At 33.0% G+C, this 18,412-nt stretch overlaps 1 protein-coding gene across 9 annotated transcripts in view; it reads left to right on the top strand.

The window, feature by feature from the left end:
- Klhl13 (kelch like family member 13) overlaps positions 1-18,412 on the top strand; it is a 181,854-nt gene that overhangs the window by 160,198 nt on the left and 3,244 nt on the right. For all 9 annotated transcript variants that reach the window (XM_040284680.2, XM_040284640.2, XM_005319397.3 and 6 more), the window contains 2 exons: positions 9,766-10,561; positions 17,893-18,006. In XM_040284680.2, coding sequence (XP_040140614.1) covers positions 9,766-10,561; positions 17,893-18,006 — 910 coding nt within the window. The remainder of the gene's footprint in view (positions 1-9,765; positions 10,562-17,892; positions 18,007-18,412) is intronic.

The raw sequence follows: 18,412 nt of genomic DNA on the forward strand, positions 1-18,412 counted from the left end.
TATTTTAGATTTCAAAACTGCTATCAGAAAATTGTGAATACTCTCACCACAAAGAAATGATAAATGCTTGCGATGATGTATTGTAACTAAATTACCCTGATTTGATCCTTATATAATGTGTGTGTATATCTATCTATCTATCTATCTATCTATATATATATATAGAGAGAGAGAGAGAGAGAGAGAGAGCACTCACATTTTACCCCATACATTTGTACAACTATCATGTAATGTATCAATTAAAAATAAAAGTATTTAAATGTTGGAAAAATTTAAAGACAAGGTACTTATAAAGTCAAACCAATAGCTAATTTAACTACTTTCTTGAAAATATATTTTTTGTATATTTGTTCCCATTTTAGAGTACTCAGAATGCTGTCATAATTACCTATAAAATTTTAAACTGATGGCTATTTTAAGGGTTTTATGGCAGCATATTATATTGTAGATGTGTATCATCTTGACTTCCAAGTGGAGTTTGTTAGTCTCCTATGCTATTACTTACAACCATTACTGGGTTTGTGTGCAAAATTTCATTTTAACTTGCTTATTTTACTTCTTTTGGATAGCTGAGTCATATGGTGGTTCCATTCAAATTCTTTTGAGGAATCTCTATATGCTTTCCAAAGTGGTTATATTAATTTTCAGTTGACAAATGAGATAAAGAAAATGTTATATCACACATACACAAACACACATACATAATGGAATTTATTCAGTCATAAAGAAGAATGAAATTATGGCATTTGCTGGTAACTGCATAGAACTGGAGAATATCATGCTAAGTGAAATAAACCAGATTCAGAAAATAAAAGGTAAAATTTTAATCTCATATGTAGAAGCTAGATAGAGGGGAAAAGAGAATTATAAAAGGAATCTCATGAAAATAAAAGGGAGACCAATAGATAGAGGAAGAGGATCAAGAAGGAGGGAGAAGGGAGGCATAAGGAAGAACTGGGGAATGAAATCTACAACATTATGCTATGTCCATATATATTCGAATATACTCTAATGAGTCCCATGTGCATATATATAATTATAATGCACTAAAAATAATAATAAAAGGGTGATCAACAGAGTAGAGCAAGCAGATCAGGGGCAGGGAGGAAGGGAGGGAAAAGGAAGGTAATAGGGAATGAGATTGAACAAATTATGTTTATGTATGAATATAGCATAATTAATCATACTACTCTGTATAATTAAACATACCAATAAAATGTTATAAAAATTAAAACAAACACCACAATGAGTTAATTTACAGCCAGAAGAATTTATTTTAATTCTATCATACAAAGTCAATTCCCTTAAAAGCAATAACTAGCTTGTCTCTTGTTTTGTGTCACCTGACATCTATAACAACTTCAAGTTACATTCAACTTTTATTGAATGTATTTTTTAAATGTCTAAATTACAATACTTAATTTGGAAGTAATATCTAAAAGTTCATGCTTATATACTAATTAACATTGTTTTACACTGGTCTTAGGAATACTTGGTTATCCTGAGCCAAACTAGGGGCAGTGCCATGATTTTTTGGAAATAATCATTAACAAGAGTACAGAAGCTTAATACCTAACAACTTCAGATATTGGTTGTGATCATTCCCCTTACCTGAAAGAAGAAGACAAAACTGGATAATATGCTATAGATATTATGCATATGTGAAATATGTCTCATTTATATATGTATATATTACATATAACATTACAAAAACAAACTTTCAGTAGTGCAATTAAATTAGCCATTGGCTGACTTTATAAGTGCTCTCTGTGTATATGTATATAATTTGCACAATTAATGTATTATTGTCAAAATAATAGAAAAGAATTTTGGTATAGAAAACTTTTAAAAGCAGTTATATTTAAAGATGAGAACACAGTAATCCTGTAAGATTGACAAATTTGTAATAATTGGAGGTTCCTTAACCTATTTCATTTTTGTGAACACTTAATATTTATTATTTTAGGGATTATATTCTTGATTCCTAGTATCCTCTGCAGACATCCTAAAACCCATTTCTAATGGAGAAGAGGCTTTTGCCTAGCAAAGCTTGCTTGTGGTGTAGTTTATCCCTGCCTCCTTTAGTTTTAGGACTTTCTTGCCTGTGAATATTTCAGGAGACACCGCTTTACTTAGCATCATTGTAAATTGTCTATCCTTCATCATATTTGCCAAAGATATGACCGTATGCTTTTATAGTGGGGATCTTCTCTCTTAGAATCTATGATAATTTTTTAGAAACTTTAGTAGATTATTAGTTTTAGGAACATGTGAAATTCAACTTTTACTTTATGTATATATATATATATTTTCATATATTTATATTTTTTTCATATATTGTGTTTCTTAGTTAGGCATATGTTCAACTTTGCTCTATTTATTTCCCATTTCTTTCTTAGCAATCAAGTTTCCATAGGAAAAACAGTAGCCTTGGGTGTGTATTCTACTTAGGAGAACTGAATGTTTCAAGAGACTGTAAATATTATACAAGGAAGTTTTTTTTTAATTCTCCCATGTGCTAAGTTATTATGGATAATTTAAAAATATAATGGTCTTATATTTTTAAAATTGTATACTGAAATCAGATGTTTTGGAGGAAAAATACTTTATGTTTTTAATGATGTAGTGAGTTTATAGCTCATATAACCAAAACACTACTTGGATTTGAACTTTTAGAAGGAAAAATTTCTTTTTAATACATTTCTATTCTATATCATTCTTTATCATTTGTGTGAATGAAGAAGAGCAGGGTACATAAAATGTAAATTGACAATGCAGAAAGCATTTCATATGATGGTTTTATTATTTTTGGGGGGGGGCTTCCACATGAAATATATGATGGTTTTAAATATGATTATAAAGTTACTCTTAGCTTCAGGATAGAAATTTCAGTTATCTGGGGTTGGGGTTATAGCTCAGAGGTAGAGCGCTTGCCTGGTACATGTGAGGCATGGGGTTTGATCCTCAGCACCACATAAAAATAAACAAACAAAGGTGTTATGTCCATCTACAATGAAAAATATTAATAAAGTAAAAAAAGAAATGCCACTTATTGATAACAAAGCATCAGACTCAATAGAGGAACCAGTCCCCTATCTAACTTTGCCATCTATTGCAGTAATAATGTTTCTCTTAGGGTGGTAATTAGTATTATAGTTTATAGAATCTGGCATTTTGTTCTCGCTGTGTTATTTTCTTCATAGTTTTGGAAAAGAGGACTAGGAATTGAATAGAAAAGGATGACAACTAAGGGTATAAAGCAGAGTATATAAAAATTTCTGCAAAACTAAAAACACTTTTATATATCAATGGAAAAAAGTGAAAATGACTTTCTTTAGTCATATAACTTTAAAAATTATATTTGTTTTTATCCTTATGACATTGTATAACTACAACATGCTAAATATTTTCCAGTCATTCCCTGATTTACAAAAAGGCTGGAGTTAAGGTTTTTACTTGTCATTTGTGTGGAATTTGGAAATTTTAGCATCTTCTATTTTCATCCTTACTATTTTGGAGGATAGCAGGCTAGCTCACAAAATAAACTCAATTTAATATTTTAACATTAGTTTGCTGATATAGGATTTTGTAATTGAACTAGATATATTACAATTTGAATATACAGAATAAACAAACTGGAATGAAGTTGACAAAGAAACCATTTTCCTTTTATATAAACACATTTAATCAGACAATACAGATTCCTTAGTGCTTTAGACTTGGTGATGTTCTTTATTTAAAATATTTTTAAGATGGGCATAGTGGCTCATGCCTGAAATTCCAGCAATTTGGGAGGCTAAGGCAGAAGAATGGTACTTTCCAGGCCAGCCTTGGCAACTTGGTGAGATTCTTTCTCTAAATAAAAAATATAAAAGACTGGGGATGTAACTCCGTGATAAAGCACACCTGGGTTCAATCTGCAGTACTGAAAAAAAGTTGTATTTTTCACTCTTAATATAGGTATATCACTGGTTCTACTTGTGTGTTTATTATTAGCAATAGGAGTGGAGGGCTCACAATGAAATGGAAAGAAATCTTATGGGTGTGGCTGGAAGTAATAAAGAGTTGGAAACAGAAAATAAAGGAGATACATATGTAGGAGACAGGCAAAAAGGAGAAGGAATTTGGTTCTCTCAAGGTAAAATGAGAGAATCAAAAATCATTGGAAAAAGACCATTTATTTTGCTTTGGGGTCATTCTTTTTGTTGTATGAACTTCTTGAACAGTATATATGTTTTCCATTCCTTGGATTTATTCTAAATTGGATTTATCCATTAAAAATGTGCAGAGAGATCTTTTAAGAAAAAAAACTACTTTGGAGAGATTTAAGTTAGAGAAAATGTTTCTTACTTAATTAGAGTAAGTAGTGTAACAAAAACTTTTCCCCTTCCCATTAAAACCAGTCTTGGCTTCCTTATTTCCAGAGCTGATATTGAGTAATACCACCTAGATGGCCCCAATAGTGGTTGTTTATGGGTACTCTGTTTGGTTGGTACCCATGTTAACTGGTTGTTAAATATTCTAACTATCATCTCTGTCTATAACCTTGACCACTCATTCTTCCCATCTGCCATCTGCGATTCTGTGTGGGAAGAAGCAGCCTGATCTGGTCTCAACTACTTAAGCACCAGAGAGACCATTGTAAATAACTAACACTGCATTCAATAAGAGAAGTGCATTTAAAGCCTAAAAAGGAATATCAAATTGAATTCATCTAGCTGGAGAGACCATCAGCATTCACTTCAAAAGGCATTTAGAAACTGAAGAGAGGCAAAGACAGGGAGAGACTTTGTTTTTATTCATCCCTTTGTCTATTTTTTTTTTTTTTGTGGTGCTGGGGATTGAACCCAGGGCCTCACACATGCTAGGTAAGCTTGCTGAGTTACATCCTTAGCAACCCCTTTATTTTTCTTATTAAAAAAATGTTCCTTCCTTGTGTTCTGGGATGTTCTCACCTATGGGAGAGAAAAATGGCTGTTACATCTTCTGCCCACCTCCAAAGGATTTCATCTGTGTGTTTTTCTGTGGGCATGCTTTTTTTTCTGCATTGTTTATACTATATGTCAGGGTGTCATTTTAATAACCTAGAGAGCACTCAGAATAATTTTATATGTTGAATGATTTAGGAGTCATCCCAATTTTGCCAGATTTTACTTAGTCTTTGCTTATCCCTCAAGAGTACAAAAGCAGGTATTAATTTTGTTGTCTATATGGAAATATATTTGTATCATACACTGATCTTTAACGAATTAATATCACAGATTTCTGATGAAATCTGCCATTGAAATACCAAATTATGTTAATGGCAGTGTTTAGGTGCATTAGGTGATTTTAGCAGTACAGCAATAGTAAGTACTAGTATATTAACAAGAATACCACTTGTAAAATTATGATGTTGGCACTGCCATTAATTAGGATGACCATGAAGGTTGTTTAGTTATAATAGTGTATAATAATTTTTGTCAAGGGAACTTAAATGTGCACTTGTTTATTTTTAAAACAATTTTATAGGTTCTCATGTGTGATTGAGTACTTGTGTCTTTTTTTTTTTTTTTTTTGCTGTGCTAGCCTTTTAAATGCCAATATAATTATTTGGATTAACTTCTCTTATAACTTTGTTTTCAAATGCACCTTTGGAATTTTGGCCAGGTTTTCAGATGAAATTAGATGAATTCAGATGAAATTAGTATTCTTTCTACTTAGAAATTTTGAAAATAATCTTTAAGCTTCATATTTTATGTTTTCAATGTGTAATGTAGTCTATTACATACATACATTGTATTATGTTACTGCACATACTCATTTATTAATGCCATCTGATCTCTTTGGAGATTTGCTAGTTGAGACAATTTTGACAATCATTACTGATTTTGAAAGTTCTCAGCACATAGAAATGATAAAACTTTGAGGAGATAAATATGTTTAACCTAATGTGAACATTATGCAATGTAGATTAGTATTAAAACATTACTTGGTACCTCATTAATATGTATTTTTTTTGTTTTTAGGTATCAGTTAAAAATAAAAATAATGACTTGGAAATAGGTTAAAATGAACCATGGTAGAATAATCCAGTATTTTTCCAGAATTATTTATCATTTCCATAATTTTTGGTCCACTACATCTTTATCCATTATTCTAGACTTTGCTTTTTAAATCTCTGTATTCTATGATTAATGTTTTACCTTTGAATACACACACTTGATGAGAATTCACTTTCTAGTACATATTTTTCCTATGTGACTCATTTTTAAATGAGTAAGATTCTAGTAATTTGCTATGTTAATTTAACAGGCATTACACTTTTAATCCTTTCTATCATTGCAAATTTAATTGTTATTGTTGATATTCATAGACTTTAATCTTTGCTATATACTCTGGTAGCTGTTGTAAATGAACTATAAAATACTTACTCCTTCTGTGAAGAATATGACGATTCAGAAGGTTATAAAATACATTCTTTTGCAAGTTTTAGGAAGAGGGTAGGGAACTATCTGTATTGATTAAGTAGACTGTCAAAATTGTTTCTAGTTCTGTACATTAGTATATATGAGTGTGCTAATATATTAGGAAGTATTTTACAGATGCCACTAAGTAAAAGGTAGGTTTTATTCTCCTAATATTTAATTTTTTTTAGTTGTAGATGGATACAATATCTTTATTTACTTATTTTTATGTGGTGCTAAGGATTAAACCTGGTGCCTCAGGTGCTTTACCACTGAGCTACAGCCCCAGCCCCTCTCCTAATATTTTTTTAATATTTATTTTTTAGTTGTAGTTGGGCACAATACCTTTATTTTATTCATTTATTTTTATGTGGTGCTGAGGATCGAACACAGGGTCACGCATGTGCACGGCGAGCGCTCTACCACTAAGCTACAGCCCCAGCCCCTCTCCTAATATTTTTTTTAGAGAGAGAGAGAGAGAGAGAGAGAGAGAGAGAGAGAGAGAGAGAGAGAGAATTCTTAATATTTATTTTTCAGTTTTCGGCGGACACAACATCTTTATTTTATTTGTATGTGGTGCTGAGGATTGAACCCAGCACCCCGCGCATGCCAGGTGAGCGCGCTACCGCTTGAGCCACATCCCTAGCCCATCTCCTAATATTTTAATAATGGTTTTCCTCATTGGATAAAGTTGAGGAGGTTAAAATAAAAGAATCAAATACCTTAATTCTATTTCTAAATTATATTATTTTGATTCTGATCTTAATCTTGGTCTATTTTAGAGGGTATCAGTTTAGATTTAAATTTGATAGCTAACAACTAGTGATCTCATTTTGCTCACTTAAAGTCCCCATTCCTTGTTGATTTTATTGGTATTCACAATAATAATGATGAGAATCTGCTTACTTGGGAATTATGTTTGTACTTTCATCAACTTTTACTTATCCATATTAGTAAATATATTTAAAAGTGCAAATTACCTTCGCTTGAGGAAGGGCTATTTCTTACTTGCTTTGGGAAGTAAATCCCTTACCCCTAACTACCTAGGGCTATTTGGGTAATTGCTATCTCTAATTCTACTTCTACAACTTAAAATTTTATCAGACTTGAATCCACAAGTCATAAGTGAATGAACATGAACTTTTATTGTTCATATTAGAAATCCAAAGTATAGATTCAGTGTTAAGCAATGCATTTTTAGAGGCCCATAATTTTTTATTTTCCTAGTTCTTGTGTGTTACAGTAATGTTGTAGGCTGTTTTATATATATGGATACAATAGAATAAGCAATCAGATATTTTGAAGAAGTTTGTAAAGCAAATCAATTGCTTAAAAGAGTACAAATTCTTTCTGAGTAATAAATCTAGGAAAATAGCCATTTGTGTTAACTACAGAGCTTTTTTTTTTTTTTTTGGTGGGGGGGGGTACCAGGGATTGAACTCAGGGGCACTCAACCACTGAGCCACATCCCTAGCACTATTTTGTATTTTATTTAGAGACAGGGTCTCACTGAGTTGCTTAGCACCTTGCTTTTGCTGAGGCTGGCTTTGAACTTGTAATCCTCCTGCCTCAACCTTCCAAGCCACTAGGATTACAGGTGTGCACCACCACACCCAGCTAATTTCAAAGCTTTAATTGCTGTAACATCCTAACTGGACTGTTATTTTATGCAGACTGTTATTTTACTTTTAGCTTCATTTCAACTTTTAAGTGAAATGTCAGTAGAAGGATTAGTTGGTTTTAACCATCTAAAACATTTGCTAACAATAAGTTAACAATGCACTGATGAATTTTGTGTGACTTATTGAACACACACCCTGAAAAAATTAAAAATACATACACATGTACACATTTGAGTCCTTTGTCTATGACCTGTCTCTGTGCTTGCATACACATGTACTGACATTTGTATAGTGGGTTTGTTTATGTGAATTTTTCTTGCATTATATTTGCTGATATAATTTTCCTTTTGACAGTGATTAGACATTGAAAAGAGATCCTGCGAAGAAGAATCCTTCTAAACTTCTTTCTTTTGCCAGCTCTTTTGCTTTATAGTGTGTTGTAGTGTATGCTGGGGACATCATTATGGGCTCATTTTAACTCCAAACAGAGCTAGAATATGCTGAGAGTAAGAGAGTGCCTAAGGAAAGATACATTGCCCAGATACAAACAATATATACCCCAAACCAATCTGCATGAATGATATAGATACATCCTTCCTGCCCTCAAGGAACCAATATGAATGATAGAAATGCCTATTGACATGAAAGGGATATTGAAGAATTGGAATTTTCCTGTATATGGATCTGCTAGCTGTGTGGTACTTTTAAGAATTATGACTCAAAAGTGAATAGACATGAACCATAATTAATAACCCTCAATTTTTCCAAATTTTCCATCTAGCAAAGATTTTATTAGTGTTTTTTTTTCCTGTGTGGGGTGTGGTACTTTTTGAGGAAAGGAAACTATTTTGGTTAAGTTTTCTCATTGTTTCTTAGATAAACTTGTAATCTACTCACTGATCATTGTCTCTTTTTTAAAAAAATTTATTTATTTTTATTTTTTGCATTATAATTCTTTTTTAATTAGTTGTTCAAGACATTACAAAGCTCTTGACATATCATATTTCATACATTTGATTCAAGTGGGTTATGAACTCCCATTTTTACCCCATATACATATTGCAGATTCACATCAGTTACATATCCACGTTTTTACATATTGCCATACTAGTGACTGTTGTATTCTGCTGCCTTTCCTATCCTCTACTATCCCCCCTCCCCTCTCCTCCCATCTTCTCTCTCTACCCCATCTACTGTAATTCATTTCTCTCTCTTGTTTTTTCCCCTTTCCCCTCACATCCTTTTATATGTAATTTTGTATAACAATGAGGGTCTCCTTCCTTTACCATGCAATTTCCCTTCTCTCTCTCTTTCCCTCCCCTCTCTCGTCCCTGTTTAATGGTGATCTTCTTCTCATGCTTTTCCTCCCTATTCTGTTCTTAGTTCCTCTCCTTATATCAAAGAAGACATTTGGCATTTGTTTTTTAGGGATTGGCTAGCTTCACTTAGCATAATCTGCTCTAGTGCCATCCATTTCCCTGCAAATTCCATGATTTTGTCTTAATCACCTTTCTACTGAATTAGGTAAAGGTCATTTGCATATTCTTTTTAGATCAATAATGCATTTAGATAAGAATTTTATTTGCATCTGTATGAACAGTAAGAAGCATAACTCACTGTTATTCTAGAACAGGTATTTGTTTGAGATGACTGTAAAGAAAGTAGCCATGTTTGAATTGTTTTTATTGGTTTAATAGGTCACTTTAGACAATTGTGTCGAAGTTGGGCGGATTGCCAACACCTACAATCTGACCGAAGTGGATAAATACGTTAACAGTTTTGTCTTAAAGAATTTTCCTGCATTGCTGAGCACCGGGGAGTTCTTGAAACTCCCTTTCGAGCGTCTTGCCTTTGTGCTTTCCAGTAATAGCCTTAAGCATTGCACTGAACTTGAGCTCTTTAAGGCTACCTGTCGCTGGCTTCGCCTGGAAGAGCCTCGGATGGACTTTGCTGCAAAATTAATGAAGAACATACGATTTCCACTGATGACACCACAGGAGCTCATTAATTACGTGCAAACAGTGGATTTCATGAGAACTGACAATACTTGCGTGAATTTGCTTTTGGAAGCCAGCAATTACCAAATGATGCCATACATGCAGCCAGTTATGCAGTCAGACAGGACTGCCATTCGGTCTGACACCACTCATTTGGTTACCCTAGGAGGTGTGCTGAGACAGCAGCTGGTTGTCAGTAAGGAATTGCGCATGTATGATGAGAAGGCCCATGAGTGGAAGTCCCTAGCCCCCATGGATGCTCCAAGGTACCAGCATGGCATTGCTGTCATTGGAAATTTCCTCTATGTTGTTGGTGGACAGAGTAATTATGACACAAAAGGAAAAACAGCAGTCGATACAGTGTTCAGATTCGATCCTCGATACAATAAATGGATGCAAGTTGCATCTTTAAATGAAAAGCGCACATTCTTCCACCTAAGTGCCCTCAAAGGATATCTGTATGCGGTCGGTGGGCGAAATGCAGCTGGGGAACTGCGTAAGTGTACACATTTACTTTTATGCATAGAGACCAATTTCTTTTTTTACCCAGAAATCCATTTTGAATCATAAAATAAACAGTTCAGTACAAGTATAGACAAAATGTAGCTAGGGTTTCATTTTAAAACATTTTTTTCCTTAAAAATATTAGAGACCATCTGTATAGCTTGTCTGGACAGATATAGTTGGCCAGAGTGCAAATTTTATCTTCTTAATACATGCATATGTTGCAGAACATTTTATTTGTGCAGGATGTACAGTTTTTATCTTGAAAATTCAACTAAGAAGTGCATTCAATTAGTTTAAATTCTAATAGAATCTTGAGCAGAAGTTTGGGGTGTTTCCTCATTTTCCAGTTTTAAAAGCCCACTAGGATATTTTACTGAATAGGTTAAAATCATTCATTACAGAGAACTGACTTGTTGTTTGTCTGGTTCCATAGTTTGTCCTCTATTAGAGGCTCTATAGCAAGATAATGCTCTTTATAGATTAATGTACGAAGTTCAATACTATCTAAAGTTTATTTATGGTATTATGATCTGTGACTATTAGTTTTAAAACTTATTTTCTTGTTGAAATATCAGTTTTCCTTCATTGTAAACTGACCTAGTAAGCTATTCAATGGTATTTGCTGTCTCTCCCATGACTATTGATAAGTAAACTTGAACATAAAAATAATTTGGCTAGATAAATTTAACTTAAAAGGTATAATTTTGTTATTTTAGACCAAATGGGATAATATAGCTTGTCTAGAAAGAAAGGCAGGAAGACTTCATTTTATATTGTGACATATATCTGTGATTATTATTATTTTTTACCTGCCTTCTTTGACTTTCTGTTGTAGAGTCCTTGTAGTTGGCCAATATTCCAGGCTCCATAATACTGGGGAAGGTCAACATATTGTATATGTTGGCATTGGCTCTGGGTAAATTCAGAGTACTTCTCAGAATCTTTTCTTCCCAGTATTCTAAGAAATGAAAGGTAGTTGAATGGATGTAAGACTATGTTATGTATTGGGGAAAAGTACTACTCTCAGCTCCTATACTTTTCTGTTTTTAAAACTCCTTCTTGTTAGTGTCATGCTCTTAATGTTACTCATCTTTATCACCCAGTTTTCCCCCTTGTTGTTACCACATTTTTTCCCTAAGACCAAACTTTCTAGATTTTTGGACCAGGTGACATGATCACCAAGTACATATGTTTCCCAACATACTTTATTAATCAGACTTTTAAAAGCATTTGAGGCATTAGTGACTTCAGTGTAGAATTGTCATTTCAGGTCTCCTCAGTCAACCCATACATATTATTTTCATGTTATTTTACTATGTAAATTTATGGTATGTAAAAATATCCAGGAGATGCAGTATTGTGGTTTCTTAGAAATACAATTAGTATATGAAATTCTTTAAGATTTCATGAATTATAGGTCATTAACTGAGGCAGTCAGTGGTTATTTTGAAACTTCTATTCTCAAAGGAAATAGCTTCTTTTTCCTCCTCAAATCAGTGCTTGTTTGTTAATGTTATCACCAATGTTAATATGCAATAACTAAGTTTTCAATATATTCTTTCTAATATTAATTAGGAGCCTTACACTTCTAGGATTTATTATCTTCAGGCCAAAGAGAGTCTTTACATAAAGCTAAAAAGTTAGCATCCCTCTTTTTCTGACTCATCCCTGTACTCTTTGTTTCTCTCACATTGTACCAAGCTAGGAATAGGAAAGAAACTACCCCACTGTGCAGGTAGCATATGCACAGTCTTCTTTGATCACAACTTTTAGATACCAGCTCTCTACCTCTGATGAAAATAGTCTTCTAAGTGAAAAGAAGCAAGTAAATCATGCCTTTGTGAGCTATTCCTAAATCAATATTAACCATTTGATTATATTTAGGCTTGAAAAATAAAATCCCCCAAACTGACCCTAAGGATGACTTTCTTTTAAAAAAATCCCCCTCTAGATGATATAGGTTCATTTTTATCTTGTTTCCTAAACTGCATTTTCAAAACTGCAATCTGATTATAATGTATATACCAACTCTCTATGCCAAGAAATAACTCTCCAATTAATCTTTTTTGATATTTTATCCAATTTGAAATGATATGTAATCTAAATAACTAAACATTTATAGAAAATGGTTGCCTCCCTTAAAACCAGCATATTTAGCAAATACATTCTTAAAATACTAAATATTTTAAGTTAAAATATGTTAGCAGTTGTAACTTTTAAGTATACTCAAATTGAAGGTCAGAATTCCAAGAGAGCCTTCTGGTAAAAAAAAATCATTACTTAAGCCCAGTGCAATGGCACATACCTGTAATCCCAGTGGCTTGGGAGGCTGAGGCAGGAGGATCATGAGTTCAAAGCCAGCCTCAGGGAAAGCGAGGTGCTAAGCAACTCAGTGAGACCCTGTCTCTAAGTAAAATATAAAATAGGGCTGGGGATGTGGCTCAGTGATTGAGTACCCTGAGTTCAATCCCCGGTTCAGCTCCCACCCCTCAAAATACATCATTACTTAAAACATCATTATTTAAATAAGAACATTCCCTGCTCCCCAGGCCACCTCCTATACTCCCTTTGACTTTCTCCTATATTATATTTAAGTGGGGGCAAGAAGTGGATTGTCCCATTTTTTTCATATTCTGTATTATCAAGGTAACCAAATGTGATGTAATTTTTCCTGATTACCTCTGTTCATAGTAAATAATATCAACAAGTTCTTCTGGAATCTACCCATTGAAAATAATCTCTTTTTATAAATAAGAAAAAAATGTTTAGCTGCCCTTTTCAGTTTTCCTGATCCCAATGTTTTTGCAGAATAGTAGATTTTGGTTCTAGAAAAACTTTTGTTTATATTTCAGAATTCTCAATCCAGAGACTGAGTTTTTAAACTTTTCTTCTGCTCCACAGGTTGTTGGATTTTTTTTGTTGTTATTTTTTCTGGGTACCAGAGATTGGATTCAGGGGCACTTGACCACTGAACCACATCCACAGCCCTATTGTTTTTTTATTAGAGACAAGGGTCTCACTGAGTTGCTTAGCGTTTTGTTTTTGTGAATGTTGGCTTTGAACTTCTGATCCTCCTGCCTCAGCCTCCCCAGCCACTGTTTTTTTTAATGCATCCCCCTCCATACCCACTAATATCTTATTAATTATTTGTATAATAAAGGAGCATTTCTATCTTACAACTGAATACATTGGCATATTCATATGCCTGTGTCAATGGAAAAGGGGTGGCAATGGGTAGCAACAAAAGGGACTGATACAGAAGTCATTTAAGACTTTAGTAAGTTTATTAGCCCCAGTACATCGTTTATTTTCCATGTACAAATAACCATTTTCTTTGTGTATTTATAAAAAGAAAACTGGAAAATTTGTAAGATATTTTTGATCATTGTAATATATTTGGCTTATTAAAATCATTTTTGTGGATTGTATGGACCTAAAGAAAAGCTAAGTCCATAGTACATCAAAGAAAGACTAGCAGTATGTCTGCAGGCTTGGCTTATTGCTGAAATACAATCCTTTGGAAATGTTGCTTTCCCTGACATTAGTTACAATGGGAAACTAGGGGAAACTTACAGGAGCTGTCACTTAAGTGAAAAAGGATTCAGTTATTTCTAGCATCTTTCAAAATTATGTCATGTGAGAAATTGATCTTCCATTGAGGTTTTTTATATTGAAGAAGAATATGACAGCTGTGATCTTTCACTTCAGTTAAATATTAATAAGTCAAGATTTCAAGTAATAAAATAACTTATAGAAAAACATGTTTGATTTCCCAAATAAATATACAATAAAATTACTAAAATGTGCAAAATGGCTCCATATTATTTAATGGATCTGGGCTTTTCCTGAACACTAAGCAACACCCTAGGATTTTAAAGACCATCCCTGCTCAATGGGAGCCTTCAGAGTACAAATTATTTTCTTCAGGTCAAATCTTAAAGAACAAGTAAGTTTCACATCATCCTTTGGGTCCAATTCGGGACCCCAGTGGAATCATCTGAGAAAATAAGAACCCCTGATAAATATGAAATAACCAAACTGAGTGTAATTCTTAAAATGGTGAGGTTCTCTAACTCACACACCAGGTCCCTAGACTCCTGAAATCAAATATCTAGATTAGTGGTCATTAAGTTTCTGTAAAGGTCCAAGAAGTGTTTATTTTTGTTTTTGTGAGTCAAAATCTGCCACTCAATTCTGCTATTATAGTGCAAATGGGTGAGGCTAGGTTCAAAATAGTATGATTTATAACTAATGAAATTTGAATTTCATATATTTTTTGTGTGTTTCAAAATAGTCTTTCAATTCTTATTCAATACTTTAAAAATGTAAAAGCATTTATATTGTTATCTTGTGGGCCATACAAAAATTTGGCCCACAGGCTGAAGTTTGTTGACTCATGCTCTAGAAATTTCTGGTTGCCCTCTTATCATTCCCAACTCTCATAGGTTATGATAGATCCATCGCTTTGGGGCTCCAAATCATTCCTCTGCATCATCCCTTACCCCTCTTCCCATAAAAGTTATTGGCATCAGTCTGTATCTGATTGTTTTGTAATTATGGAAGATAGAAACAGGAGCATGTTTTCTTTTTAATTAGGTGCATTTCTTTTTCAACTAAATATTATTGATTTTACTAATAACAGCAATTTTGTATAGAGAAAATCTAAAGGCTAACAAAAAGACTGAAGGACTAGAAAAGCTGAAGAAGACAGATTATTAAATGGAAGAAGAAAAGTTTAGGGATGATGAACTATTTTATAGTTATTGTGTTATTGGTGGTTAATATCCATCCTACACTTAGAGGCTTCTGTGTGAGAAAGTCTTCTAGATGGATTCTTATGAACCTTATTAGGAAAAAATATAATTCAGTGACAGAAAAACATCATTGTCTTTTGTATCAGAAAATATTAACAACAATTAAGAGTGATTAACTATTTCTAACTCTACTGGGCATGGTGGCACATGCCTGTAATCCCAGAAACTCAGGAATCTGAGAGAGGAGGATTGTGCGTTCAAAGCCAGCCTCAGCAAAAGTGAGGCACTAAGCAACTCAGTGAGACCCTGTCTCTAAATATACACAAAATAGGCCTGGGGATGTGGCTTGGTGGTCGAGTGCCCCTGAGCTCAATCCCCAGTACCCACCCCCCATTTTTTTTCTAACTCCACCATAGAAGGAAAAAGAGGAGCCTAATGGAATTCATCCCAAGACCATTTGAATTAGACATGGGAAAGGACAGTTATGATTTAGAAATTTCAAAGTTCAAGGCAGAGTTGTGCATTAAGAAAAACTTACAACTGTAGTCAAACCTGTCTTTGACTTCAAATAGATGGAGAAGACGATCTCTGGAAGTCTTTCAAAACTTTTTTTTTTCTGTTATGTGTAATTAGATTGCTTTATCATAGCAAATTCTACCATTAATTACTTTGCTAATGCCACACACCAATCAATATTCTAGGCACCCTGTTAAAATGGAGAGAGAGAGAGAGAGAGAGAGAGAGAGAGAGAGAGAGAGAGAGAGAGAATAATGTTCATTCAGTAGGATTTGCTTAGTAGTTAGGCGAAAGTCATGCTAAAGGCAAATGGAAATGAATATTTAAAAAGACATCTCACTACAAAGAAATAATAAATGTTTGAGGTGACAGATATGTTAATTACCCTGATTTGATTATTACATAATAATAATATACACACATCTAAATGTATTCATATATCAAAACATCACATTGTGCCCCATAAATATGTACAATTATTATATGTCAATTAAAAATAAAATAAAACCTAAAAAGACATTCAGTGCCTGGAAATAGTAAAAAAAAATATATTGGGGCTTCTGGCAGTTTAACTGGTTATTAATTGTGAAAGTAGCCTTTATTTTGAGGAAAGATTTGTAGGATCCTGCTATTTGATAGAAGGATTTAGAATAAATAGTGTTTGTAAGGATCCAGGCCTGAAATAATGAACAAAACCAGCAAGAGAGCAGATTAAGATGAGATGAAAATAGTAAAACTCTGAAATAAGACTGAAAATTTAAACCTATAGTAATTAGAAAAGCAGTAAAGGCATATGAAAAGTGGTAAAATATAGGTTTGATTGTAGGAGAAAAATTAATTTGCATTAAATTAATTTGATGAAGAAATGAAATTAGTGGATGCAACAGAAAAATAATTTGTGTATGTCTTTTCCTCCCTTTTACCTGTACTTAGTAAGTAGAGAATCTTATTCAAAGGTTGATTCTCTGTTAGGATTGCATTTGGCTTTAAGTAGCTAGACCTTATTCCAGTGACTTGATCAAATAGCCATGTTCAGTATGCTTCTGTTTACGTGTTACCCTGTAGAAATATATCATCTGGCTGACCAAAGCTTCAGGGGAACCTTCAAAATTATTTTTACTTTGGGGACTTGGTGCAGTGACTCCATGAGTAGTGTTATGGTTCTATTAGCAAGAAAAAAAACAGGGTTGAGGAAGGCAAGAAATAGTATTAACATTTGGCAGCGTCCACAATAAATAATGTGAACATTTTGAGTCAATCTAGACTTATGCTTTTGACCACAGTCCCCATAACAGCCCTATTTCTTTCTGCGTTTTAAAAAATGATTATGTTTTTCATCTACCTGGAATGTCATTGTTCTGATCTTGAGGTTATAACAGACTGATTGAAAGATATTTAAGAAAGTTGAGGTCACTCCTCCAAAATGATTTTTTTAAAGATGATAAATTTATTGCTGATAAGAAGTACCTTTAATTAAGGTCTTAACTTCATTTTATACCGCCAATCATCTTCAGGTTAAGAGAGGTACTGATTGCCATGACATGTGGAAAAATTATTGTCATTGTATTTTGTAGTCTGAGTAATAGGCTTTAGGACATAAACCAGACAGTACATATACTTTCATTCTAAGTTTATAACTTTGCTTCATATATATTTATATTTGTTCCTATATGGTATGTCAATAGGGGGACCCATGATTGAGGTGTTCTTCCTTACTTGTGATATTTTTCATGTTTTCTTCTCATATTTTCATAGCAAAGAAATTCAAGAAATGTCAAATTGTAAAGATGTAACCAGATTCCCAAGGAAAAGAAATCTTAGCTACTTCTGCAATGACAGAAATGTATTAGACTCTTATATAATCTAGTCTAATGTAATACTTTATTAATGGTTCATATTAATATAATCTCAATAATTGTTATAAGAGCCCCCGTGGATCTCGCATATATGTGTCTCAGATATGTATATATAATTATTTTTATGCCTAAAGAAAAAAGTTGCTAAATTTGAGATTGAAAGTCACGTTATTTTCTTTGAATTTTTAAAATAGCTACGGTAGAATGTTATAATCCAAGAACAAATGAATGGACCTATGTTGCCAAAATGAGTGAGCCTCACTATGGACATGCTGGAACTGTGTATGGAGGAGTGATGTATATTTCAGGTAAAAAATATCATGTGAACACAATATATGTGTACTTTTAACTATATGATCTTCTTTGTATATACTGATAGTAATAATTCAGAAAATGGATAATCAAAATATAAATTAATGTTGGCTTAAGAAGTTATTATTGTATATTCATTTGTGTAAACATGCTTTAGGCATTCTATAAGTTTGTAAGACTAGCAACAAACCAATCTTGTTATAAATGTGTAGCTTAGAAGAAATTGGAAAGCATTCAGATTCTCCAGTTTATTTTCCAGTTCCTATACCCTGTATTATAATAAACACTATTCACATATAGCACCAACTAATTTATTTTATTTAAAATTTAGCTGAACTATGTAAGGAAATATATAATTATATAACATAAACTCCACTATGCATTAAACATGTATAATGTTCA

The sequence above is a fragment of the Ictidomys tridecemlineatus genome, chromosome X, assembly GCF_052094955.1.
Source record: "Ictidomys tridecemlineatus isolate mIctTri1 chromosome X, mIctTri1.hap1, whole genome shotgun sequence".
NCBI lineage: Eukaryota > Metazoa > Chordata > Mammalia > Rodentia > Sciuridae > Ictidomys > Ictidomys tridecemlineatus.